The sequence below is a fragment of the Sardina pilchardus genome, chromosome 22 (assembly GCF_963854185.1).
Source record: "Sardina pilchardus chromosome 22, fSarPil1.1, whole genome shotgun sequence".
Lineage (NCBI taxonomy): Eukaryota > Metazoa > Chordata > Actinopteri > Clupeiformes > Clupeidae > Sardina > Sardina pilchardus.
Genome location: NC_085015.1, coordinates 26265050 through 26290898, shown reverse-complemented (window position 1 = coordinate 26290898; position 25849 = coordinate 26265050). Strand labels below are relative to the sequence as shown.

General features: G+C 44.2%; 1 protein-coding gene and 1 long non-coding RNA gene across 7 annotated transcripts in view; both read right to left on the bottom strand.

The window, feature by feature from the left end:
* Nucleotides 1-6314: 6314 nt before the first annotated feature.
* On the bottom strand, nt 6315-6946 carry LOC134069978 (uncharacterized). The gene is made up of 3 exons (XR_009936873.1): nt 6896-6946; nt 6488-6594; nt 6315-6378 (listed from the first exon to the last, which is right to left on the bottom strand). It is a non-coding gene; the product is annotated as an uncharacterized LOC134069978 (long non-coding RNA).
* A 7307-nt stretch (nt 6947-14253) lies between these two features.
* The window catches only part of si:ch73-103b11.2 (plectin), a 44543-nt gene continuing 32947 nt past the window's right edge, over nt 14254-25849 (bottom strand). For 5 of the 6 annotated variants that reach the window (XM_062526811.1, XM_062526812.1, XM_062526814.1 and 2 more), the window contains 10 exons: nt 25410-25526; nt 20588-24391; nt 19109-19256; nt 18716-18821; nt 17130-17289; nt 16434-16541; nt 16221-16307; nt 15880-16045; nt 15630-15703; nt 14254-14811 (listed from right to left, as the gene is read on the bottom strand). In XM_062526811.1, coding sequence (XP_062382795.1) covers nt 14740-14811; nt 15630-15703; nt 15880-16045; nt 16221-16307; nt 16434-16541; nt 17130-17289; nt 18716-18821; nt 19109-19256; nt 20588-24391; nt 25410-25526 — 4842 coding nt within the window. In that variant the 3' untranslated portion in view covers nt 14254-14739. Of the gene's footprint in view, nt 14812-15275; nt 15323-15629; nt 15704-15879; nt 16046-16220; nt 16308-16433; nt 16542-17129; nt 17290-18715; nt 18822-19108; nt 19257-20587; nt 24392-25409; nt 25527-25849 lie in introns of all 6 variants that reach the window. The other variant, XM_062526813.1, reaches the window with a different exon arrangement.

Sequence of the window (25849 nt, the reverse complement as noted above, 5' to 3'; positions counted from 1 at the left end):
AGATCGCCAGGGCCATGAACTGACCACAGATAGATCGCACCATCGCACTCATACTATGCTAGACTACCGTTGACAACATAGCGATATTTCGACATAATCGGACACATACGCTTATATAACACGAGGACATTAACAATATACTTCTGAACAAATAAATACATGGTATGAATTCATAATTTACTGCGACATTTCATCAAAAGCCTCGTTTGTATGTGGACAAACCTACGATGCTAAGATAGCCATCTGATACCTTAAAACCAGCGTCAGTATTGTAACAACTACGCCATAACATCCCACATAAACGTGAAAATTAGACCCATAACAAATTAGATTACACTTCTTACCTTGGGTTAATGAGTAGTGAGGAAAACCCATTGTTTTGAGTCCATAACGCGTGTAGCCCATCGATGGCTTTGGTGTAGCTTACTGTGGTCAAATATCTTTTTCTTCTTCTTATGGCGGTTGACATACTGTGCTCAATAGCGCCACATCCCATATACCTGTACATAGTGGCCAAAAAGAGCGTTGCACCGCTGCCTACTGGGGAAGGGGGGAGGTGGGTAGCTCTTGCGCTTGAATCCATAGTAAAGCCAAAGATCGTATAGTTACTAAGATGAATCATAAAGGGGTTTTTCAATGGAACGAAATAGCAGCACTTCCTGCCTCCTAAAGGGGCGTGTTCAGTGACGAAATAATCGGTTTAGAAAGGTGTAGAATTATTTCTCCCATATAAATACCTCCGTTTGCCTCCTAAATGGGAGTGGCAGTTGCGTCACAATGAAACCAGAATTTACCCTCATATGAATCGTCTCGCTTTATAAACCGTCTCTGGTAAAGCTGTCAGTCAAAACGCATCAGCCAATAGGAATGCACCCCACAGACACCCACCCACATGTGAAGTTTGTGCCAGAACCGCAAGCAAAAAAACAGGCAGCGCAAACGCGAGAGCCAGAATCGCAACTGAAAAAGCCAGGAGCAAACAAACGAATGATGTCGCTGCAAATGATTGTTGTTATTGTAAACCAAAAGACAAGTTATTCAAACTGTTTTTTTTTGCAACTACACAAATCATTTGTTTGCGAGTTTAGATTTTTTTTTCGACTTTATTTTTTTTGTTTAGATTTTGTATTTGATATTTTGATTAATTGATTTTTGTTTGAATTTGAAAAAGTATTGTTTGAACATTTTGGCACAAATTAAACTCCATAGTGAAACAGCCGACTCGTTTAGAGAGGTACACGCAACTTACTTCAGCAGCTCTCAAAAGGAAATCATCCACTGAAGGTTCTTTGGCTCCACCCTCAAAAACAAACCAAGTTTTTTTTTTCTTGAATAATCACCTGGATTAATCATGAATTTTGACAGCACTAATGTATACTGCATAGACAACCATACAAGTGTATACTAAGACTGCCCTGATAATACCAATTTTCTTGTCCAGTTTTGTTATCTTGCATCTGTTGCCCTCACAAATTCCTGCAGCTGATCTTGGATGTACATTTACATTCTAATAAAGGTTATTGATAACATGCTTCTGAAGTTTTACTTTTTGCACCATTAATACTTTAGCAACTAGTCACATCTTCCGTTCCATGAAACACATGTTTATGCTCAGTAGTACACATATTGTATCTGCATTGTTACTAGAATGCGTTCATGTTCAATGGGCATACAGTATATACGGCTGAAACAGGTAGCAAGTGCATCCCAAGTTTTTCAACATTATTTTATATCATTATAGTCATTATGGGGTGGGCTAGTGGGGTAGTGCAATATCGGCCCCTGTGGCGTGGCCTAAACTTTTGGCATTTTTCCCCTTATATTACTTTTACTTTTATACTTTAAGTAGTTTTAAAACCAGTACTTTTATACTTTACTTAAGTACAACGTTTGAGTTGATACTTCCACTTCTACAGAAGTCGTTTTTAACCCTAGTATCTTTACTTCTACTTGAGTAATGGATGTGAATACTTTTGACACCTCTGTTCATAGCCCGAAGGAACAACTACAGCGGATAAGCGTTTCCAAATCTCGCAAAACTCTACGAGATCTTGCCCAGCTTTTGAATCAATCACTGATGCCGTGCCAGTGTGGTCCTCCGTCATCACGTCAGCCAGAGGATCCAAGGATTGCATCAACCAGAAGTAAGTGAATTATCTTTTCAGAATATGGAGAGGAAGTTTGCTGTGGTAGGCTACAGTGGATTGAAGGGGAGGATTCAGGGAAGTTCATGATGAAATGAAAGTGATGTGAAAGTTGATGATTCCAAAATGGACCACGATGGAAATCTATTTCCCCCCTACTCAACCTTTATTGAGTGGTGCCAGGGAAAGAAGCCAAAGGGAGGGTGGGCTCACTAAGGAGTGTTTTTTGTTAAGGGTAAGTTTGTCCTAAATTGTCCTATTTAATTCATTAACACTCACTTCAAAGGCATTGGTTAGCATCCAATCATAAGCAATATCCTTATCCCGGTAGACTAAAGTAGTTAGTTGTTTGAAATTAACTATGGTGTTTGACATTGAGTCTGAGCCAAGGAAGTTAAGGTGACATTCCTTGACTTTTATCTTACAGTATGTAATAATCATATTTGCCAGTGGTTATATGTAAATTAAATGCTGCTAATTAAGTTGTACGTAATGGGTACCTAAGTATTGCTGTCTATTCTATTTGTTTTGATAACGAGAAGCCAAAGTGAAGGCAGACCTTGCAGAAGATTTCCTTAAAGAGTCACTTCACCCCATAACTCCACCCACTTCACATTTCTGAAAAAGGCTTTCAAAATGGGCAGGACGTTCTGAAATTTGGAAGGGAGTGCAGCCCTGCTGCAGCCAATCAACCATGGTGATTTTGTGTCAATCTGGGAATGAGTGCTACAGACATCACAGGTAGGCTAATCAGGGCAGCAGGTGTTGGGGCGTTTCATTCCTAATTTGTGACGACCCGGTGACGTAGTGTTGGACGAGAAGTGCAGGACAACGTCAGCATTCCAATAGTATTTTGGAGCAACATGCCATGGCATGTTTCAACCTGTAGAAGGCGCGGAGAGCAATATCTCTAATACAAAATCATACGAAATGTTACTTCATACAAGAAACATGATTTTTGTCAATATTAACCCTGGTAATAGTATAGTTCACCACTTATGAGTATTTTCAATCAATCAATCAACAGCTCAAAAAACATATTTTAGGTGCATATGGATATGGCCAGCCTCATTCAGACGATAATCATGACCTTAGAAAAGACACTGGTGGAGTTAAAGCAAGGGGTTAAGGGACATATTCATATTTAGCCATTAGACATCCACACAGATACATATTTGGTTTTGTGACTATACTTCAGGCTAGCTTGAGGAGTGATGACAACTGTTCTGTTCCTGTCTTGTTCTGCAACTCTCTTACTCTTGAGGCCACTGTTCCCAGTTTGGCCTACTGTACCATCAAGTGCTCTTAGGAAATAATCAGAATTAGATGTACCGCAAAGCGGTACACAATATGACCGCTGCTCAGTTCTGCACATTCTCTCCACAAAAATAGTCAACGTGTGTGTGTGTGTTAGGGGTGTAAATCTTCAGTCTTCATGACGATTCAATACAAAATCGATTTCTTAGGCCAGCGATTCGATTATTTTAGATTATTTAGAATTCCCTCCAATACGATTCGATACGATTTGATTTTGACATATCTATTAAGTTTAAAAAAAACTCAAAAATAGAAATCATTTGCCTTTTATTGAGAATACAGAAACAGTATTCTATTCACATGATGTGTTTGTTACACTACAAACAGGGCCAAAATATTTTTCTACCAGCCACAAAACTATTATTATTGAAAAAAGGTGTACAACTGATCTGCATCCATCTTGCGGCCATGTCTTTGATCTTAATGTTCTGAGTTCATTGTGAGAGCCTACACTTTAAATTAGTCCCTTGTGCAGTGCAGTTTCTTCCTCCACACTCTGTGACATACCTGCTGACTGTAAGATAAGCTAATATTGTAGGCCCAATATATCTGCTATTACACTGAAACAGGGTAGTAGTTCTGAAAATCACAGCAAAAACTACATAGAAAGCCTACAAAGCCTTGAACATCCCTTATGAAGCTCATCTCAGCCAGGACTCGCTGCTTCACAAATTCAGAATATTCAGATATTTTAATAAATAAACACAGATATAACACTTTTTTTCCATTTTATTTTCTGAAGAAACAGCCTTAACCCCCAACAAGCACGCCATTTGGCAACAGTGGCAAGGAAAAACTCCCATGTTCCAGGAAGAAACCTTGAGCAGAACCCGACTAAATTGGGGGAGCCCATCTGCTTCTGGCTGGCTGCAGCTCTGAGACTGGAGGTAGAAAGTGGAGGAGTAGGCCTGTGCACAGAGGTATGCGTCGAGGAGTGGTCAGCTCAGCCGAGATGAGACATGAGGGTGGTGTTGGCCAAAGACTCAACACGGGACTGGATCAGAGTGGCCAGCAGTGAGGCTTTACGGGAGATCTTTGATCTGTTGATAAGAGAAGAAGAACATCAAAGCACATCGTCTACACAGTGGGCATAGGGAGATAGTTACCTTCCGAATGCCCAGCGAAACCCATTAGATTATACTGGGCTACATGCTCTACTCTTCAACTCAGCCTACATACTACATGATGTAACATGTAATCTATGAAAATGTGCCAGTCTAGGAAAAGGTTAAAATTAATACTCACCCTGCACCTGCCCTGGAGATTATGAAGTAGATAATGCCTACCTCCGTAGAAAATACCATTTTGATCTCCATTCTCAATACCAGCTCTAAGTCAATGAAGGTCTTGATGTTGCCCTCTGGCCATATCCATATCCACGCCATGTCCTGGTCTGCCTCATCTCGGTGTCCTTCTGACCCATCAGACGCCCCTGCCTCCTCCAACTACTCCTGGTTTCCTTTCCTCTTCTTTTTTGTTTTGCCAAAGAGCTTCGAAAGAAAGCTTGGTTTCTTCTGGGTGCTTTTTGTGGCCGGTGTTGTTTCATCTGCCCCTTCTTCAATTATTTCAGACTCCTCGACTCTTTTCTTTCCGTCTTTCTTCTTTTTCTTTTTTCCAAAGAGCTTTACAAGAAAGCCTGGCTTTTTTGCCTCCTCCTCATCCTTGTCCTGCTCATCCTCCTCCTCCTCGTCCTCACCCTCCTTGTCCAAGTACTCTTTGTGCTCCTGATCACAATATCTATTTTTCTTCTTTTTCTTTTTTCCAAAGAGCTTCATAAGGAAGCCTGGCTTTTTCACCTCCTCCTCATCCTGGTCCTCATCATCCTCCTCCTCCTCCTCCTCGCCCTTACCCTCCATTGCCAAATAGTCATCGTACTGACTATCTGAATCTGACTCCCAAACCCCCTTCTTTGGCACCTCCTTATACTCCTCCTCCTCCTCCTCATTCCCTTCTTTATTCTCCTCCTTATTCTGCTTCTTCTCCTTCTGCTTTGTCGTCTTCTTCTTGTTCTTCTTCTTCTTCTTCTTCTTCTTTGTTCTGCTTTCTCCTAAACGCTTCATCCTAAGGAATTTGTCTATTAAGATGGAAATCTTGCCAGGTGGTTTTGGATTATACTTAAATTTGGTCCTCTCCATTTGTTTTACTTTGGGCAGCCACTTGAGGAATTTCTGTTTTAGAGTTGTCTCTCTCTGTAACTGCTTCTGGATCCACTGGTCCCTGAGATCTTGTTGTTCCAGCTGGTCCCACAGATCAGCAGTCCCTATCTGCTGCTTCTCTCCGTGCTCTCTGTCAGGTACATGAATGGTCCTAACTGGACTAGACGCAGGACGATCAGAGACACTTGTGTTATGCCAAGACTCCTCACTACAAACAGACAAGCGATCTGATCCATCCTCTGAAGAGTCACTGAAGTCAGACAGTGTATCACTACTAACAGACAAGTGATCTGATCCAACCTCTGAAGAGTCACTGAAGTCAGACAGTGTATCACTACTAACAGACAAGCGATCTGATCCATCCTCTGAAGAGTCACTGAAGTCAGACAGTGTATAGGACAGAGGAGAGGGTGGAGGAGCTGGGGGGATGAAGTCATTGTTAAGGTTCTTATATTTGTTATAATATCCAATAGGCTCCTCATAGTCGGAAGCTGTTGTGGAGCACTCCATATCCGTGCCTGCGTCCATATCAGAGAGTTGGCCCTGGTTCATAGACAGATACAATGATTTTAACTTCACAACACTTATATGTAACAACTTACATATTTTACTTGAAACAAACATACACAATGTACTATTACAGAGTATAAAACTGCTGGTGAAAGCTGATATTGGCGAGGCAATAAGGGAGTTTTTACCAGATCATTAAAGCGAATCAAACCATTCACCAGGTCCAGGTCATCCTCTTCTGCAGACTGCAACTGACAGATAAATAAAATTGTCATCATTTACACTCTAGGTTTTTGTACCCATCAGACTTAACATACCATGCTATTGGTGTATTTTTTCATTAGCAGAATATTGTCTTACCATGGCACGCCTGGCCATTGGTTCCAGCAGGTAACATATTGGAAGATTGGGTGGACAGAAGAATTCATACATCTTATGTGGTTTCAACTCCATGATAAACGATAAAGCTGGATTCAAAGAATACACATGGTTAAGAATACAATTTATTTTGCATGTTTGTTTGTTGATCATTTAAACACAGACTTTTGACTTAAGTTGACAGGAAGATTTGCATTCTTAATTATTTTAACTATATGGGACTTACCCATAGCCTACATTTAGTATGTAGGCCTACATTTGTTTATGCTTTAAACTACTTTATTCTGCACGTCAAGTCTATTTTACAGTTGTTTGAAAATAATGCTATAATATCAGGAGCCCTACCTACAGTAGTCCTATAGGCTATAGCTATGAGAAAACATACTGTACCAGTGAAATATAAATAGCCTCTTTGAGAAAACAGAAGACTCGGTAAACTCTTCAGTGATCGCCAATATTGTAAATGAAACCAATGCCATTCTAATAGCTTTGGGGGTATTATGACGTTTAGATTAGTCAACGTCACTGATTGTGACATCTTTGTGCCCATAGAAACAGCTCAAGCAAGCGTTATAAAGAGGTGACGTCACATGCCACTAAGTTCGATCCAACCAGAGCCATGTAGATACAGTAGGCCTACATGTCAAGTCAAGTCAAATCATATTTTATTTATATAGCACATTTAAAAGCAACATCATTGCACCAAAGTGCTTTACATAAAATAAATAAATAATAATAATTAAAGTAATAGTAATGTAGCCTATGTCTATATGGCTCTGGTTGCAACATGTTACAAAAAAACAACAACCTCAAAACAATTCAACTAATCCTAAAAAAGTGTATGACCACTAGATTCAATAGAGGTGACCCCAATGCATAAGGAAAGCATTCGATTCAGTCCATGATGTGGACCGATATAGCCTAGCCTATACTGTATACAGCCTATACAAATAAAAAAAAATCCCATCCACTCAGTTAAACTCTCAGGAGGCGATGACATTACTTTCTTTCCATACGATAGCCTACGGCTCTAGCAAGACAGAACCCTTTCCGTAAGCCTCTGAAGAAAACTACCCACACAAGCTAGGTGATCTCTAATTAGGCTACGGGCTATTGTCTAGCATGCATTCTGGAACCGACTGGATTATACATTTGGGCGAATTGCGATTACGACTCAGCCGACTGGTGAGTTGCGATCTCCTATTCTGACCGGGCTCTCCAGCAGACTGGCTGCGACGTGTTATTTTGCGTAGCCTCGAAACTAGTGCTACTCCAGACACTCTTTCACACTTAGAGAAATGTTCCGTGCGTTATTAGTTAACCAAGCATATTCAGAGCTGCCAACTCTCACGCTTTCGGCGTGTGACACACGATTTGCCTGTTTACAGGCTTGTTTTGAACATGTATTTTATCTAATGACACAGAAAGCAAAATTAATTGCATCCACATATCCTTGTCATGCATCCTTTATTTCACTCGCGTAAAACCGTGAGATAGAAAGCTACCTCACGTATTTCTTAAAGCGACAGGCACTCCATTGCACACTTCACTAATTCACACTCAAGTAGACCTAGGCTTATAGCCTACACACCATTTAAAAATAGGCCTATGAGTAAGTGTTATAGTCTTGAAATCAGCACACAAATGACTAAACATTTGTAGCTACTAATAATTATTCAGGTAAAATACTAAACATTATCAACAAAATACAGTTATGAATTCCAAAATATATGATATAGAAAAAATTTCTGTGTTTGTGGAGGGTTGAGCAGAATCTTAGATGGCCACTGGTGTGAATGATCACACAATACTTAATATTAGGTTACTGATGATTAAATCACCAAAGTGATCGCCAATATTGTAAATGATACCGCATTGTCCGTTGAGTTCTATTAGAACGAATGTGGAATACGGCCGCCATAGGCCTATTCTCGATGTCAGGTTCCTACGTCACAGCCCTCCGCCATATTGGAATGGGGGAAAGAAAATCGCCTCCACCATAGGAACCCATTCAATTTAGCGTGAAAAGGTATTAGTCAAACTTTTAATTAACATGTCATTTTTATACTTTGAATCATTATCTGGAGAGACTAAGGCCTGATATACAGTATACACAAATCGAACTAGGTCGGTTTGGATTATATGAGATGCCCGTAGGCCTACCTGAAGACCGGTGGATCTTCACTAAAAAATGAATGGGTTCCTATGGCGCTGCATGGCGGAGATGTTTTGTTTCCCCCATTTCAATATGGCTGCGGCCATGAACCTGACTTGTGTATATATCAGGCCTTAGTCTCTCCAGATAATGACTCAAAGAAAACACAATTCAATCAAAGAAAAAATGTAGTTGAATGCAAAAAAAATTGAGACAAAAAAAAATGCCTTTGAACGCCTTTTTTTTTTATTGAAATTGTTTTTTGTAATAGAAGTGAAAGTTTTTTATTTAAAGCAGCCTTTTTGATTGAAGTAATATTTTTTTTGTTTGGGCCATAATATGGGTAGGACATTTGTGTCTTTATTCAATAGAAAAAGATGTTGCTTCAAAGAAAAAAACAAATCAATCAAAACCCCAACTTCAATAGAACTAAAAAAAAACTATTTCAGTCATTGAAAAACGTTTTTGAATGCCAAAACTATTTGAGACCCAAAGAATTGCATTTGAACCCTTTTTTTCTTTGATTGAAAATGTTTTCCTTTTGGAGGTGAAAAAAAGTTTTGAAGTGTTTTTTCTTTTGATTGAATCTTTTTGAGACAAACGTACCACAGAGGGCGGATGCTTTCCCATTGGCAGACATATTTGACTGACAAGGGTCTAAACCAATCACGTCTTTCTGACCAACAAGTCCTGGCAGAGAATTTATGGTTGCCGGAAAGCCAGGGACTAGGCTAAAGAGAGCTGTGGTGGAGTTGTTGGGAAGTACACGAAGCAGTATTCAAGTGATTGTTATCTTGTAATAAGCATATTCTGTTAGATATTTAGATTACTGGCAATTCCATATCAGTTGGAACAGGTCCGACACCATGGTCCTCAGTTTTTCCTGATTTTTGGTCCAAATGTTCCTCCATGTCTCATTAGAAGAAAACCAAAATTTTAGCTGTTTAGTTTTGTTTAGTTTCTGAGATATGGCTCTTCAAATGTGGTTAGACGCGTCCTAAAAGCTAAAATTTTGGTTTTCTTCTAATGAGACATGGTGGAACATGTGCACCAAAAATCAGGAAAAACTGAGGACCATGGTGTCGGACCTGTTCCAACTGATATGGAATTGCCCTTACATAAAGTCCTTTGTGGGGCAAGTCCTATATATATATGGGTTCAACTACCATCTATCAGTCAAATGCTGTTTACAATGAATTTAGCCGGTTCGAATTTCGACTATCTCATCAATAATGCTTCTTTACAGTCATGCCAGCAGCTCCTTGTCTTAAGCAATCCTAAAACAGCTTTAAATGTCAATATTGCTCAATATAACTGCACAGACCAGTGAAACCGCTCCCCAACTTGTAGTCTGACCTTCATAATGAACTCCAAGCAGGCCATTTAATACAGCGGAAGTCCTACAGTAGATAGAGTCCTACAGTCTGATCTTGTGGTTTTAGAGAAATACTGTAATATGAAACTCAATCTGTGACTGTGCATTCATTTTTCTCCACAGGAGAAACAGCCGACTCGTCTAGAGAGGTACATGCAACTTACTTCAGCAGCTCTCAAAAGGAAATCATCCACTGAAGGTTCTTTGGCTCCACATCATTAGACTATGTGCATTTTAATTTTAATTTAAGATGAATTAGCTTGGTTATTAATTAGTTTAACTTTAGGTCATTTAAGTCATAGCCTTCACTGTATTGGCGATGTGAGATTACTGTAGTTGGCTGTCACTTTAAGGACAGGAAGGGGCTATCCCTGAGCTGGGCTTGGTCCCTTAGTTCCAGTAAAAGGAACTCTGAATTCTTTAGCATTAACCAAGAGATTTTGGACAATTTCATGCTCCCAACTTTGTGAGAAGTTTGGGGATGGCCACTTCCTGTTCCAACATGACTGTGCACCAGTGCGCAAAACAAGGTCCATAAAGGCAAGGATGACAGAGTTTGGTGTGGAAGAACTTGACTGGCCTGCACAGAGTCCTAACCTCAACCCGACAGAACACCTTTGGGATAAGAGCGGATCCTGAGAGCCAGTCGCCTCGTCCAACATCAGTGTGTGACCTCACAAATGCATTTCTGAAAGAATGGTCAAAAAATCCCATAAACGCACTCCTTAACCTTGTGGAAAGCCTTCCCAGAAGAGTTGAAGCTGTTGTACTGTAGCTGCAAAGAGTGGACAGACGTCATAATAAACCTTATGGATTAAGGATGGGATGTGACTGAAGTTCATATGTGAGTCAAAACAGGTGAATGAATACTTTTGGCAATATGTAGTGTACATCTTACAACTCTACAATGACTTACTACAATGTAACTTTCTGCACTACAACTGCTTAGTATTGTGACCAGGCTCTACATACAGTAGCTGTACATAATGTACAAATCTGTCTATAATATGGTTCATACTGATATTTATTTAGTTTTTTCTTGTAATACATTCTGCATCAATATAATTTTTACTACGGTTTACTAATGTTACTGCTTTGTACTTCTACTCTGCACAATGATTAGACAGTGGAGTCTAATCTGATCAACAGTGAAATAGCAGGTTGAGACTGTATACTTCTATTAATTCCAACTTCCTTCAGAGATAGGCCTACATGTAATTTTTTTCTTTGCAATTATGTCGATTTTTCATCCTCAACCATTTTCTCTTTTGATTGTTCCACTTTGCTACCATTTTGTGTTTAGTTGAAAATAATAGTGAGTGAGTCATAATACAACAGCCAAACAGCTATCGCCTCCGAGATGTCCCACTATACGGAATTAATAGACGAGGGAATTTCACGAATGGTTATTCAACTTAATTTACCAACATCACAGAGGTCCTCTTCCATGGTCCCGGTATTCAGAATAAATAGGCACTCAGCAGCCAATCAGAAAATAGTATTTCTTCTCTCTGGGGGATAACATATCATTAGAATAGAGCTAGCACTAAATAAGTAGTCTTGTCATGTTATTTACTACTGAGAGGTCACATTGTAACAGGTAGGACCATGAACCGCTTCATCAGGTTTTAGACAGATTGAGTACCCCTTTGGACCAAATGGGTACAGAGTAAAATTTGACAAAAGGGGAAATTCCTACATTGTGTTGCTTAAAAAATATTCTTCTTTATTTCTGCACCTTCATCTCATAGAACTACCCTTAAAATAGTTCAACTATACTACCAGTACATTGTAATAATGTATAAAACAGAAAAATATCAATACAGATCTCAGAAACAGTTCATTTATTGAAGACATTACATTCAAAACCAAAATAAAAAATATTCATAAAACATAGAGAGCGGGTAGGCAAGGACAGAGCGTAAAACCAAACGAAGCAAACTTGCTTTCTGTGAGACCGTTATTTACAAGGCAAGAATATAGAGCACTGTACAGTACGGTGTGGTAGCTGTGGTGAACCATGAGAGCACGTTACGGAGTCTCCTTCTCTCCCATCCTGACCACTCTGAGGGGCATCCTCACCGTGGAGTTGACGACGGAGTCAGCATAGGTGGGGGTATGGAGTGCTGTGCAGATCTGAAATGGACCCTCCTCCCCCATAAAGAAACCGATACAAATGAAAGCTTGAAAGCAACACTGAGCGCCCTGAGCCAACGCTGTACCAAAACATAAAACTGGTGGAAAAAAGCCAGTGCACCTCATGCCACTGAAAAGCTCGGTTAGGAAGAGAGGGCGGCACTGGGCTACTACAACCTCAGGTCAACGAGCGCTTTCTCTGCACAAGCGCTACAGCAAATCCTAGCTCTCCCTCACACGGAATACAGGGGGCCGCGCTGACCGACGTGGCACATCGAGTTTAGTTGCACTGTTTACAGCTAGCCGGACAGGCCTGTGAGACGTGAAGCCCGCAACACACCACTGAAGATAATATGACAGCCCAGCATCATCTCTACCATCCACACAAAGAGCCCATACAAAAAAAAGCACATCGTTATCAAACACTTTCATAAATATAGCTGCAAGCAGCAATGAGGGGGCCAAGCAGTAGGCCGGAGTAACTACGGCAACTCGACACTGTTGGCTCAATGCCGCAATGAGACATATGGCCGTAAGCAGTCAGAACAAGTTTCATGTCTAACACGTCAAAAGTTACAAGCGAACTTGCATTTTTGCTAATTGAAGCTATCCTAAAGGTCAAAGGTCACCAATTTTCTTGAGAGTCCTCGCGATCTGGTCACGAGCCCATGCACTAAGTTTGGTTTTGATAGATTCAAAGGTTGCTGAGATATGAGCTCACTTCCTGTTTGGTGGCTTCACACCCTAGAGGTCAAAGGTCACCAAATGTATTGGGTGTCATCCCGATTAGGTCACAAGCCCATATACTAAGTTTGGTGTTGATAGATGCAAAGGCTGCTAAGATATGGGCTCACTTCCTGTTTGCCAGCTTCGCCGCGAATTTCGATTGGCTGCGACGGGCAAACGCTTCTGTCAATTGTTACAGAAATCAGAACACTAACAAGGCATGGTCTGAAGATGGTCTGTGCCAATTTTGGTGAGGATCAGTTGAAATTTGTGACCTAGGGAAATTTGTTAGTGTTTTTGATTAAATCCAATATGGCGGCCGAATCAATTACGTTGATGTCACAAGTTGTCATCTGTCAACATAAGTATCTTCCAAAGTATTACTAGACATCACTAGTACATTGTAATTCTAAGCACAACAGCAGTTATAGGCCAAAAAGCCTGTTTTTGAATAACAGCGCCCCCTAGAGGTCAAAGGTCACCAAATTTCTTGAGGGTCCTCCAGATGGGGTTATGAGTCCACGTACTAAGTTTAGTTTTGATGCGTGAAAGGGTTGCTGAAATATGAGCCCACTTCCTGTTTGGCGGCCTCGCCACGAATTTCGATTCGCTGTTTTGGGCGAACGGTAATACTTCCGAAGACAAAAAGCAATGCGTTGGTAAGGCATCATCTGAGGATGCTCCATGTAAAGTTTGGTGTCGGTCGGACAAAATTTGTGACCCCTGATACATTTTGAGTGTTTTTGACAAAATCCAAAATGGCGGGAAATCCATCATGGCGGAAAATGACGTCACAGGGTGCGTTGAACTCGGGCAGGTCCAAGGATTCCAATGATACCTGACTTTTGAAAATCGGATCAACGGGTCAAAAGTTACGTGCATGAAGGCACCTCTAAATTTGACCTGTTGGTGGCGCTAGAGGGTTCGAGGTGCCGACATGAAATTTGGTGACATGAATAATGGGCCTGTCCCTAATCAGTGTGCCAAATTTTACAACTTTTCACCAGTCGGTTCTATGGGCTGCCATTGACTCCCATGGCGGATTCATAATAATAATAATAAGAAAACAGAGTAACACAATGGGGTCCTCGCAGCTTCGCTGCTTGGCCCCCAATAATGATTTTACACAGCAAATGGCAAGTAAATCACATTGTGTCTGAATCCGTTCAGTTCCTGTAGAGCAGAGAGCAAACCCAGCCACTCACTGCACCACTCATCTTTACACAAACACCACTGGCAGAAAGTACAGCTCTCCAACACACGTACACAAAAGCACTTAAATCACTTTAAAACCCAGCACATCGTCATCATTGTCAGAACAGGGTATAATGACAGCAGATTTTCTATAAGTCTCTCTCTATGTATAAATAAACATTTTAAATCTTTATTAATTTCTGTATAGGATAAATAAAACAACACGCACACACACATGTACACAATTGGCGAGGAGCGGCCAAAGGGATATGACTGGTTAAGATTCCTTCGCCAAATGCCCCGTATTTCCATTTCCTGCCAACACACCTACGCTCATGGCCACACACACACACACACACACACACACACACAAAACAAGCTAATTATTTAAAATCAATCTGTTAATGATACATACAAGTAAGATTCATTTTAGACCAGACACACACACACACACACACCTCCAATGCCAGGACAAATTGTTGACGATCAGATGCTCATGGACACAAAAAAGACGACAGTCCCAGATTCCAGAGGCCAAGTTCACACTTCAGTTACAGTATGGGCCAGAGTGAGTGCACATGTGTGTGTGTGTGTGTGTGTTTGTTTGTGTAAGTTGTGAGACAAAGCCATAGAGCATACAGTCCTCAGTCAGATCTTTCTGGAATCTTTCGCTTCAAACAGCTTCATTCTCTCCTGCACGGTCAGTCCTTCTTTTAAGCTCTGAAAAGAAGAACAAGAGAGAGAGAGAGAGGGAAGTTCCGTCATTAAATTGCACAAGCTTCACCGACCAGAATGCATTTGCCCAGCATGCTGTTATTCATGCCAACATCACAAAGAAAACCTTGTCATAAGATATGAAACACACACAAAACATACAAAACACACACAATGTGATATTAAAACAAAAACAAAACACACAAACAAACCATTAATTTGCATACGTCTTCATGACTCATGATGGGTAAAGGGAAAACACACAGAGAACTTAGGTGACAGTACAAACACCGCACCAACCATGTGCAACAGACACAAACACGCATACATACTGTACATATACCATCTCTAAGGACACTGGGGTAAGAGGAGAGCCCAGCAGCCCCACGCCGCTGTGGCCCAGTGGACATGCCAACAGGTCAAAGGTCAGGGTTCATGCAGCATGCACTGAGGGTCACACATATACCTACATCACAACAGGGGGTCAGCTATCCCACGCTGCCACCTCACTGACCGACTAACAAAGAACATAAGAGACGCTCTTAGACACACACACACACACACACACACACACACACACACACAGATGTACAAACTCACACCTCTATGACTGACTAACTAACAAACATAGAGTGCTTTAACACTTAGACTCACAAGAAAATACATTGTACTGTACATACACACACACACACACACACACACTGGCCTACTCACACAGAAAACATACACATCTTTTCCTTCGAACAAACAGTGACTAGGTAAAAAGAAATTATGCTGTAAATGTGTGCGTGCACACATACACACACACACACGCACACACTCACCTTGGATCTGACCCCTCTCTGACGGAAGCGCTCATTTTTCAGGAAATCAGGATTACTCTTCGACTTCATTATGTCTGCATCAAGGACACGTATTTATTTACACATCAGGTGACATGCTTATACTTACAGTATGTATACACACTTTTGCGTATACTACAAGTATTATATGTATTTATACACTTAATTACACACATAGGTGTACAAGGTTCATACATTATTGGTTTGTCAAACACATTTGCATTAAACATACCGTAACCTGGAGCAACAGCTGAGCCATCAGCAGTCCTTTCTCCAAGGGCTTCTGTAGCAGCCAACAGCTTCTCCCGAAGCTTGCCGATGTCACAGTCCGCCTTAGCCTTCACTATGCTAAGCTCAGTATAGATGCCCTTGTACTTATCGGATGCATACTTCTTATCCTACACGTACACAAACACAAGGATGTGTTTAAGATTCCAGAAACATGCAGGATAGCTTTTGGTGCATGTCCTTTAAAGCAGCCATGTCAGTTCAAAAGCAACAGGGGAGACAGAACGTTTGACTGAGAGCATGAGTGAGAGTGACCGTAAGGGTTGGGGACGGTGGTGTGCCTACCCGTAAAGCGGTCTGCAGTTCGTCCTTCAGAGAGCTGATCTCCTGTTTGAGGTACTGAATCTCTGACTCCTTAATGCGCAGCAACACCTGCAGAGGGCCAAGAACAACACAGCAATATTCCAATCAGATTGTGTGCACACTCACTTGTGTGCCTGTGTGTCCTGATTGTTTGATATACAGTATGATATGGACATGACTGTGTTTATGAGTTACCTCTAGTTCATACAGGTCCTTGCCCTGTGTGAGAGGAGAGGTGGCAGTGTCCCCACTGAAGCAAGACCTCATCCGTGTGATCTCTTCTGCTAGACGGTTATTCAGTTCCTGAAACACACACACATCCGCAAGAATAAGTTTACAGTCATCTGAAGTACGCTGCTCAAACAAGGGAACACTGGTTCATAGGAGTATAGCATCAAGTCAGTCACACGTGTGGGATACTGATCTGGCCAGTTATGTAACAGAGGTTGTTGTGAATCAGGTTCACCTGCTTTGATGTCAACGAAATTTACTACAGGTGTACTAGAGGGCCAACTATGAGACGACCCCAAAACAGGAATAGTTTTACAGGTGGTGGCAACTGGTAACTCTTCCATCTTTATCCTTCTTGACTGATTTTTCACTAGTTTTGCATTTGGATTGGGTCAGTGTTACTACTGCATAAGCCAGTATCTGGAGCCAACAAAGGTTACACAAAGGGTCTGGAGATGTCGCGGAGAACATTATGCTGCCTGCAATATCATTCAACATGATCGGTTTAGTGGTTGGTCAGTAATGGTCTGGGGAGGCATACCCTTGGAGTGATGCACAGACTTCTGTGGGCAGACAACGGCACACCCACTACTCTTAGGTATCGGGATGAGATTTTCTGACCCTGTACTGGTGCACAACAATAGCGTGTGTGTATGGTACCTGATTGTGTGTGTGGAGCTCCTGGTTCTCCCTCTGGCACTGCTGCAGGGCCTGCCTCTCAGCCTGTAGAGCCTGGGCCAGATGGGCGTTCTCCAAACACTTCTGAGAATACTGCTCAGACAGCACCTCCAGCTCACGGTGGATGGACTGTAGCTCCTCTCTATACACACACAAACACACACACACACACACACACACACAGTTTTGTCCAGGTTTGTCCATCAGAGAGTAGTTTATCCATTGCCTGACATGTGCAGCTATTAGCCATTTTCACGTGATGTCAGCAGCTGGGTATCAGTTCGTCCGGTAGCAGTAATATGCAGTCATAACGTCATTTAACTTTACTCTCAAATCAAGGCAGCTACGAGAGCAGTGATTGCAAACGATAACTGAACATAACATTAGTCCTAACGTTAGGAGACCCCTTCTAAACATAGCAGCAACTTCAGCTAGCTAACATGTTAGCACCGAAGATCAAGTTGGTTTGATATTGGATGTTCGGATACTCAATGAAAGACTGTTCCTTATTTTGAATCTCTGTCTAATATCCAATATCAAACCAACTTGATTTTCGGTGAAGCTAGCTGAAGTTGCTGCTATGTATTAAGGATTAGGCTACTTACTTTACTCTCAAATCAAGGCAGCTACGTGACGGCAATGATCGCCAACGATAACAAGGAAAATGAAGACAATCAATACACATGAAATATTAATCTTACCTCAAGAACTGTAACCGTATAACCATAGCTTTTGCTTACGCCGGATGTACTGATACCCAGCAAAGCTTCAAAGCGGAAAGTGTCTGACGTTAGCGTGAAAAGGGCGAATTACAACCCCCTGTGCCCCCATCAGGCTCTGTGCAGTCAGTGGAGACCCGGTGGTGTCAATCAGTTATTGTGCACACCTGGTGAAGGTGTGACTGGGTATTTAAGGGGTTCTATACACTGTGTTGGGCACAATCTTTCATTATGGGCACTGGGTGCGAACGAGGCATATTCTGTCACACTATCTTTATTTCTTTACATATCCCTCTTGCCTTCTTATTGCGGATACAGGCATCGCACACATATATTTAATTTATCTTTTTTTCCCAGAGATTCACAGAAAACAGAGATTCCCAAACGGTGGTACGCGTGCCACAGGTGTTACGTGAGCTGCTTCTAGGGGGTACGCGAGATGAAAGGGGCTATGGCGGAAAGGTGATAAAAAAAATCTACTTTTAAATATTATTTTTAATCGGGTTAGAATGATATGGAAACATGACATTAAAGGAAATCATTTGTAAACTCTATAGTAGGCTACGTTTTCGTTTAAAAATGCCTGGAATGAGTCAATAGAACGTGTTACTTTTTAATGTGTCAGATGGGGGTACGCAAACCGACGAGTCAGGATATAGAAGGTGGTATGTGGGGAAAAGCTTGCGAACCACTGACCTAGACATGTAATTCCATATCTTTATTGCAAGTATCTTTGATTACTTTAAATAAAACACCTTTCAGTATTACGTTATGGTTAAGAGCCAGCCGTAACAGCAGCGAATACTAGGTATTACTGAAACTTCAGGGACATGTTTAACTGGGACTCACTCATACTGCATGCGCAGCTCATCGATATCTGTGCTGACGCCACTCAGCTGAGAGCGGTGGGTCTTCTCCAGCTCCTCCCGGTGTGCGTTCTTCATCGCCTCAATAGCTGCAAATAAATATCACCAATGTTATCATGACATTGTTACAAATATTGATCTGACTTAGTTACAAAGAAACCTCATAATCACATTTTCAAAAGTAGGGCAAGAATAGACCTTTACTTTATGTGCTTCTTTTTAGAAATGCTGCCACACCATGTCAAACCTACACATTTTTATTTATTTACATCAATCTGTTACAGTTATGTCCATAGATGGCTAGAGCAGAAATATTACAAAGGGGACTGGCTCCAAGAGAGAATTCCTGTTTGTGTGAGAGGGTTGTGGTATCGACCTGAGATGGTGGCAGCCGTCTCCTCTGCTAGCAGCCTCTCCCTCTCCTCCAGCAGCTTGCTGACCTCCCGCTGGTGCTGTCGCTGCAGGTCGTCGATCACCTTCTGGTGCGTCTCCTCCATCGCAGCAAAGCCACGCTCACACGTGGCCTGCAGAGGGCAGCACAAGTCAGCAAACATGCAAACAGTGTCACCAACATGCAGAAACAGACAGACAGACAGACACACACACACCTCTGCCACACAGCTAGAAAGACACTTACCCACCAATTATCAATGTTCACACATTCAAGCTCACACATTTAGATGCATACATGAGCACACAGGGTGAGGCATGTTGAATGGAATGTTGAATGACACAAGCATGCAGGGGTTAGTGATCATTGAATGGGCATTCGAGTGGGTGTAATGGCAGGGTAATCAAGACTAGGGAAGCATGTACAAATTGAGTTATTTTGTGCCCTCTATTCTACTTCACTAGAGGTGCTATGAATTATACCATCATAGGACAGTAGGGTGTAGGATGTGTGTGTGTGTGTGTGTGTGTGTGTGTGTGTGTGTGTGTGTGTGTATGGGGGGGGGGGGGGGGGTGAAAGGGTTGGCACAATCTTAATGAAATCCACATCACAACGCCCATCCTACATCAGCATAATCCTACTCAATGCCACTGAAGATGGATGGTTTGTTTTTTTATGGGATCTTTTTGGATTCTAAATTAAGCATACACAAGACGCTGGTAAACTGGCCCATTAAACCCAAACAAAGCAATGTAGCCTAAAGCTAATTTGAAATGATCTGTGAACAGACAAAAAAACAAACATGCCAAACCAGCATTTGCACACAGCTACATGTCCATTTACTTATTTCACCAACTGACTAAGCTGAAAGGGGCCCAACCCATGACTACTTGTATTCTTTCCTGTCTTGTGAACTAGTATTTGGTATTTGGACGAAACAAGGCCAACCAAATGATGTAAACCAAGAATCGTGTATGCAAAATGTAGAAAATCTCTTCTTGGATGAGAAGCAAATGGTAATGGCCCAATGAATATGTGAGCAATGGTCATTTTCTATGGCTACTCGGACCCAACAAACTAGCATTCATTCAGAACTGCACCTAATTTAAAGGAACACGCTGAATTTTTGGGACATTAGCTTGTAAATAGAAAACACAACATGTGAATAGGAAAATGTTGGAATTCGTCATTATTCGGAGGAGTAGTCTATTGAAGCAGGCCACGGCTGCCCTAAGCTGAAGTCCCAAATAGTCTGCAGGTTCCTTTCATCTTTTTTCAGTGCAGTTCTGAGGTATTGGTGAGCTAATGTGCCATCAAATGTGGGTTTTATTCCGATTATCTACTGCATTATATCTAAGTGACCACTGTGTATTAAAACCAACTACAAGCATGGAGGTTGCTCAAGGGTGCTCTGTGTTGGTGGGGCAAGTGAAAAGTCAGAGAGAAAGAGAAATCAAAAGAGACCTTCAGGCTGTCAAAGTCACGCTGGTATTTGTCCTTCAAGCCGGCCATGTCGCCCTCCAGCTGTTTGCTCTCCAGTTCGTCCCTCATGCTGTCCATCTTGGACTCCAGCTCAAGGACACGCCCCCTCAGCAGAGTCATGGAGTCCCGGCCCACTTTCTCCTCCGGCTCCTCCCCTTCCTCCATGGGACACGCCTCCTCAGACGCAGCCTCCTCCCTGTGCTGGTGCTCCTCCCCCAGGCTGGCCCGTCGGTAATGCGCCTGGAGCCGCAAGATCTCCTGCTGGTGGTGCTGCTCTAGCTGCTGGATCCTGCCCTGGAACTCGTCGTGTGCTTTGCGCATGTGCTCCTCGTGCCTCTCCTCCAGGCCCTCCACCTCCTGCAGGAGGCACTCAAGCCTCCTCTGGCTCTCCTCCGTGCGCTCCAGCAGGGCCATCTCCCTCTGGGCCCTGCCCTGCTCCTCCTGCAGCAGCTCCTCCTGCTGCTGCCTCCGGAGCGCCTCCGTCTCCCGCTGGAACTCCTGCTCCAGCTGCGCCAGCTGCTCCTGCTGGGCCTGCAGCTCCTGGAGCCGCTGAGACACCTCCCCCCGCAGGGCCTGGTTCTCCTCCTGCAGGGAGGCCACGGTCTGGGCGTACGTCCGCCGCTCCTCCTGCAGAGAGGTGTGGTACTGCTGGTTGATGGTGGCCATGTTGAGGGCGTGCTCCCGTACAAGCACTTCCATACTGCGCCCGGCCTGGCGGCAGAGCTCCAGCTCCCTCTGGTGGTCACCGCGCAGCTTGCAGGCTGTGTAGGCCACCTGAGCTTGGAGCAGTGCCTCACGCATACACACCACTCCCACAGGCACCTCACTATACCCACAACCCCAGCGGGCACGGATGGTGTTAGCCAGGTCGTGGAGCCTGCCGCCGACGTCTATGCCACAGAGTGCCTCCACGTCTTGGCAGAGATGACGGATGATGCCAGCCTGCTTCTGCAGCTCAGCTGCAAGCCTCTCCCTGCTCTCCTGTGACGACTCGACTGAATCCTCGCCAGACAAGGTCATCTCTATGGCCAGGTGTCGGTCAACAATCTCTTCTGCCACTTCCTGGGCCTCTTCCATCTCGATTTGCTCAAAGTAAGGGACTAGCTCAGGTGGAGTGATGTCTGCTAGAGTAGAATCCTCACAGATGCCCAGCTCTTGGGTCTGGATGGCTGACTGCAGACCCGAGGACCTGACCAGCTCCTGCACAGCCTTGGCTCTCTGCCGGAGCTCCTGACCAGCTCGGACAGCCACTTCCTGAAGCCCCTCCAGCCGGTTCTGGCTGGAGCTTCTGAGACTCTGTAGTGAGTAGGCCAGCTCAAACTTGACACAGGCACTGTTTATGAAAGGCTGCTTCAAATAGCAGCTCTCCAGGGACCCCATATCTAGACAGGGATTCTGGGAAATTCCTGAAGCCTGAGACTCTAATTTCTCCACCTCTGCCCAAAATGCCAACTCGGACATCAGCTTCTGGGTCAACATGTTGGCATATGTTGTCATTGTAAAACTCTGATCGCTTTGTTTGATCTTGTCCATTTCAACACTTATCTCGCTAAGGCTATGGAAGAGGTCAGAATTCAAGTTTTGCAGAGAGAAAGCCATCTTCTCCAAAACTGCTGCCTCTAAAGCTAATGACTGGGAAAAGCACCTGACTATGGCCTCATCAGATAGGTCATGCATGCTCCTGACCGCTGAAGTGGCATGGGGCTCTTCCCCAGTCATGGCTACCTTTTTCATAAAGTTGGTGGCCTTGACTAGCTCGCCCTCAATCTCTGATAGGTTCCGGAGTTGCAATTCTACAGATTCCTGCTTCTGTTGAAGCCCAAGAATGACCCTGACTCTCTCCCTACATGACTCTACACACACCAGGGCCTGCTCATATCCCTTGTTGGGGACTCCTGAAGTGCCCCAACAGTCGGAGTCTGGGCTGGAGACTGACTTTCCATCAGGCTCTTCGTGTTGGGAACTGGCCGGGAGTTGATCTGGAGAGGCCCAGGGGCTGAGTGTGGCTCCCTCAGGCTGCTCCTTCCGCTCTGGGGAATCCTGCTGGTCCTGCAACTTCTGGGTGAGCTCCCGGAGCTTCTCCTCGGTGGAGAGCAGCTTCATCTCCAGAGCTTGGATGATGGAGATGAACTTCTCTGGATCGCTGCCATATTGAAATGACCCATCTGTAGAGACAAAGCTGAGGTCCGACTGGTCCATCTCTGACTGGGCGATTGTGTCCGAGGTGTCCGAGTGGGTGAAGTCAGAGTAGGTGTTGGTCTGTAGTGCCTGCTCTGAGCCCCCATCTGGGTGAATGTACCTCTGACACTGGATACTAGAGAAGCGGATCCTCTGCCGCTTGACCAGCGAGGCGTCCGTCTCTGAGCTGCACCTGGTCAGGGTCAGAGAGGAGGAAGATGCCGACATCGGCTCGTCGCGCCCCTCTCTGTCCATCATGTCCAGAAGGTCTTCCTGGGAGTGCCGACGCTGTTCCCTCCTGAGGTCAGCATACCCGAGCCGGAGGGCATCCAGATGTCTCTCCAGCTCGGCGATGCGATCCTCCGCCACTACCAGCTTAGCCTGCAACTCCTTCTCTGCTTGACACGGCTCCACCTCCCCGCCGGCACAGCGCCCTCTCTGGCAGAGCTGCTCCTCCTTCTCCTGCAGACGCAGCTCTGTCTCCTCCAGGCTGCTCCCCAGGGCGGCCATCTTGACGAGCGCCTCTCTGAGCTCCCTCTCCTTCCGCTCCACCAGATGTTGGTAGGTCTCCTTGGTCTGCCGCACCTCCTCCTCCTTCTCCCTCAAGACACAGCTGATGCGCTGGAACTCCTGGGACACCTTCTCGTAGGAGCTCTCCAGGGAGCAGTAGTCCGTCTCCTCGCTCTTCAGGCGGTCTTGGAGTTTGCTCACCTCTCGGTCAGCCTCGGCGATCTGGTTCAGGAGCTCCTGGCAGCGGCAGGTTAACCGATTCCGCTCCTCCTCCAGCACCCGGACGCTCTCCCGCAGAGATTCGGCCACGTCGGTCTGCACAGAGAGCTGCTCATGCAGGCACTGCACCTCCTCCACGGAGCCCCCCACGTAGCCCCGTCCTCCTCTCAGCAGGGCCTCCACCTGCTGCTGGGCCTCCTGCAGCCGCTCCTCGGCCTCGCTCCTCCTCTCCTCGCTCTCGGCCAGCCGGCGGGTCAGCGCCTGGCGCTCCCGCTCTTGGTTCTCCTCCAGGGAGCGCCTCTCCTTCCTCTCCCTCTGCTCCCTCAGGGCCTGCGCCTCCTCGGTGGCGATGAGGCGGCCGGTGACCTCGGTGAGGCGCTCCTGGAGCCGCAGTACCTCCCTCTGGTGGTCCTTCTGCAGCGCCTGCTGCTGCTCCAGCCTGCGGAGCGCCTGGCTCCTCTCCAGCAGGTGCGCCTCCACCTCCCGCAGCCGCTCCTCGCTCTCGCGGAGCTGCGCTCTCAGCGCCTCCTCGCTGCGGCCGCACTCCTCCTCTCGCTCCAGGCAGCGCGTCTGCTCCAGCTTCAGCTCGCTGCGCATGCGTGCCACCGCCTGCTCGCTCTCCACGATCTCCGCCATGGCGGCCGACAGCTTGACCTGCAGGGCCTCCACCTCCACCTCGTGATGCCCAAGCGCGTCCTGGGCCTCGCTGTAGCTCCGCCTCAAGCACTGCACCTGCTGATTGGCCTTGTCATGTTTCCGTCGCTGGGACTCCAGCTCGCTCTGAAGGTCCTTATTGGCTTTGTGCAGACGTTGCCATGGCATCCGGTGAGGCCCAGAGGAAGAAGGGGTGGAGCCGGATGTCTGGGTGGGCGAGGGATTCTTTAAAAGATTGATGAAAAATATCAGTTAAAACACACTGTGATTTCTGTCTTTCCCCAAAGATACAGAGCGCCATATCTCTGGGGTAGATGGGACTATACCTGGGATTTTGATACTTACTGAACCAAGACTCATTCAAGCTTTCCACTGTGCTTTTTCAGAGTGACATTGGAAAAGATCTGAAGTGGGTAAAATGGGTACAAAAACTATACACACTACCATGGAAAAAAATGGAAAAGGTATAACAAAACAGGTGATTCAAAACAAACTGAGCTAAGTATGTGAGACTAACGTAAGGAATGGGTGTTTGGTGACACTAAGGACACATCATGAGAGTTGATGAGCAGGATAGAGGAAGGCACCCATGTGCCAAGCGAAGAAAAATGTTCAGTAAAAAGGTAAAGTAATGGAAAAAGAAATAAGACAAAAAACAAAAAACACAAATCAGGTGCAAAAATCATGCAAAGAGTTGGAACAAGCTACAGTAGGAGGAGATGAGAGACACAAATGAAAGGAGAGAAAAAGCACAGCCCAAAGCTTGCCTGTTATAGGAAGCACTTCTTACCTTTAGTAAACTAGCAATTTAGTCCAAATCATTGCCCAGAGAGTATGAGGCTCCGTAAACCAGTTAGTACACAAAGACATGCTGGAAACAGCACTCCCATGCAAAACCCCTCATAAATGTTAGTAACAATTCCAAGAGAGAATGCATTGTGCAGCTCAGTCTTAGTCATTTCAATAACAATGATACTGGAAGCTCTTTCAGCACTGATAATAAAATATGCACACATTTCCCAAATCATATATTTGATCAATCAATTATTTATAGAATTCTTATATAGAAGTGTATGCTATTCAACAGAACACAAGCTCTAACATTAAAATTATACAATTACTACAGTTGAAGCTCTTATCAAAACTGTAGTATAGAGAATGAGCTAGTCTTAATACCATCAAATGGCTGTTGTAAATGTAAAGTTTGTGCGCTATGACTGGCTGAACTCCCTCTGAATCCCACCTGTAGCACGTAGCCCTCTCGTGCACTCTGCTCTTTGCCCCGCGCATCCTGGAGCTGCTCCCTCAGCAAGCTGTTCTGCTCCTGAAGCCTGGCCAGCTCCTTCTGAGTGTAGCCCAGCTGAAACACACACCATGACCATTTATATCTGCTTGTACTTACATGCACATACGGTACTTAAAGCTGAAAATGGCATTCCTTTACCTTATGTCTCTTTGTTTTGTGCTTCACTAGTTTTTGTCACAATGATGAAGTACCTACTGATTCTATACCTCATGTTCATCCCAGATCCCATTATCTACAGTTGAGTAATGATATCTTTGTGCCTCTTTGTGTATGCTTGAGAAACCGGTTGCATTTGCCCTTAAGCTGAAAGATGCAGTCTTCTGGTTTCCAACCTTTTACACTCAATATTGTATACTATACCTAATTTGCGGCCTCAC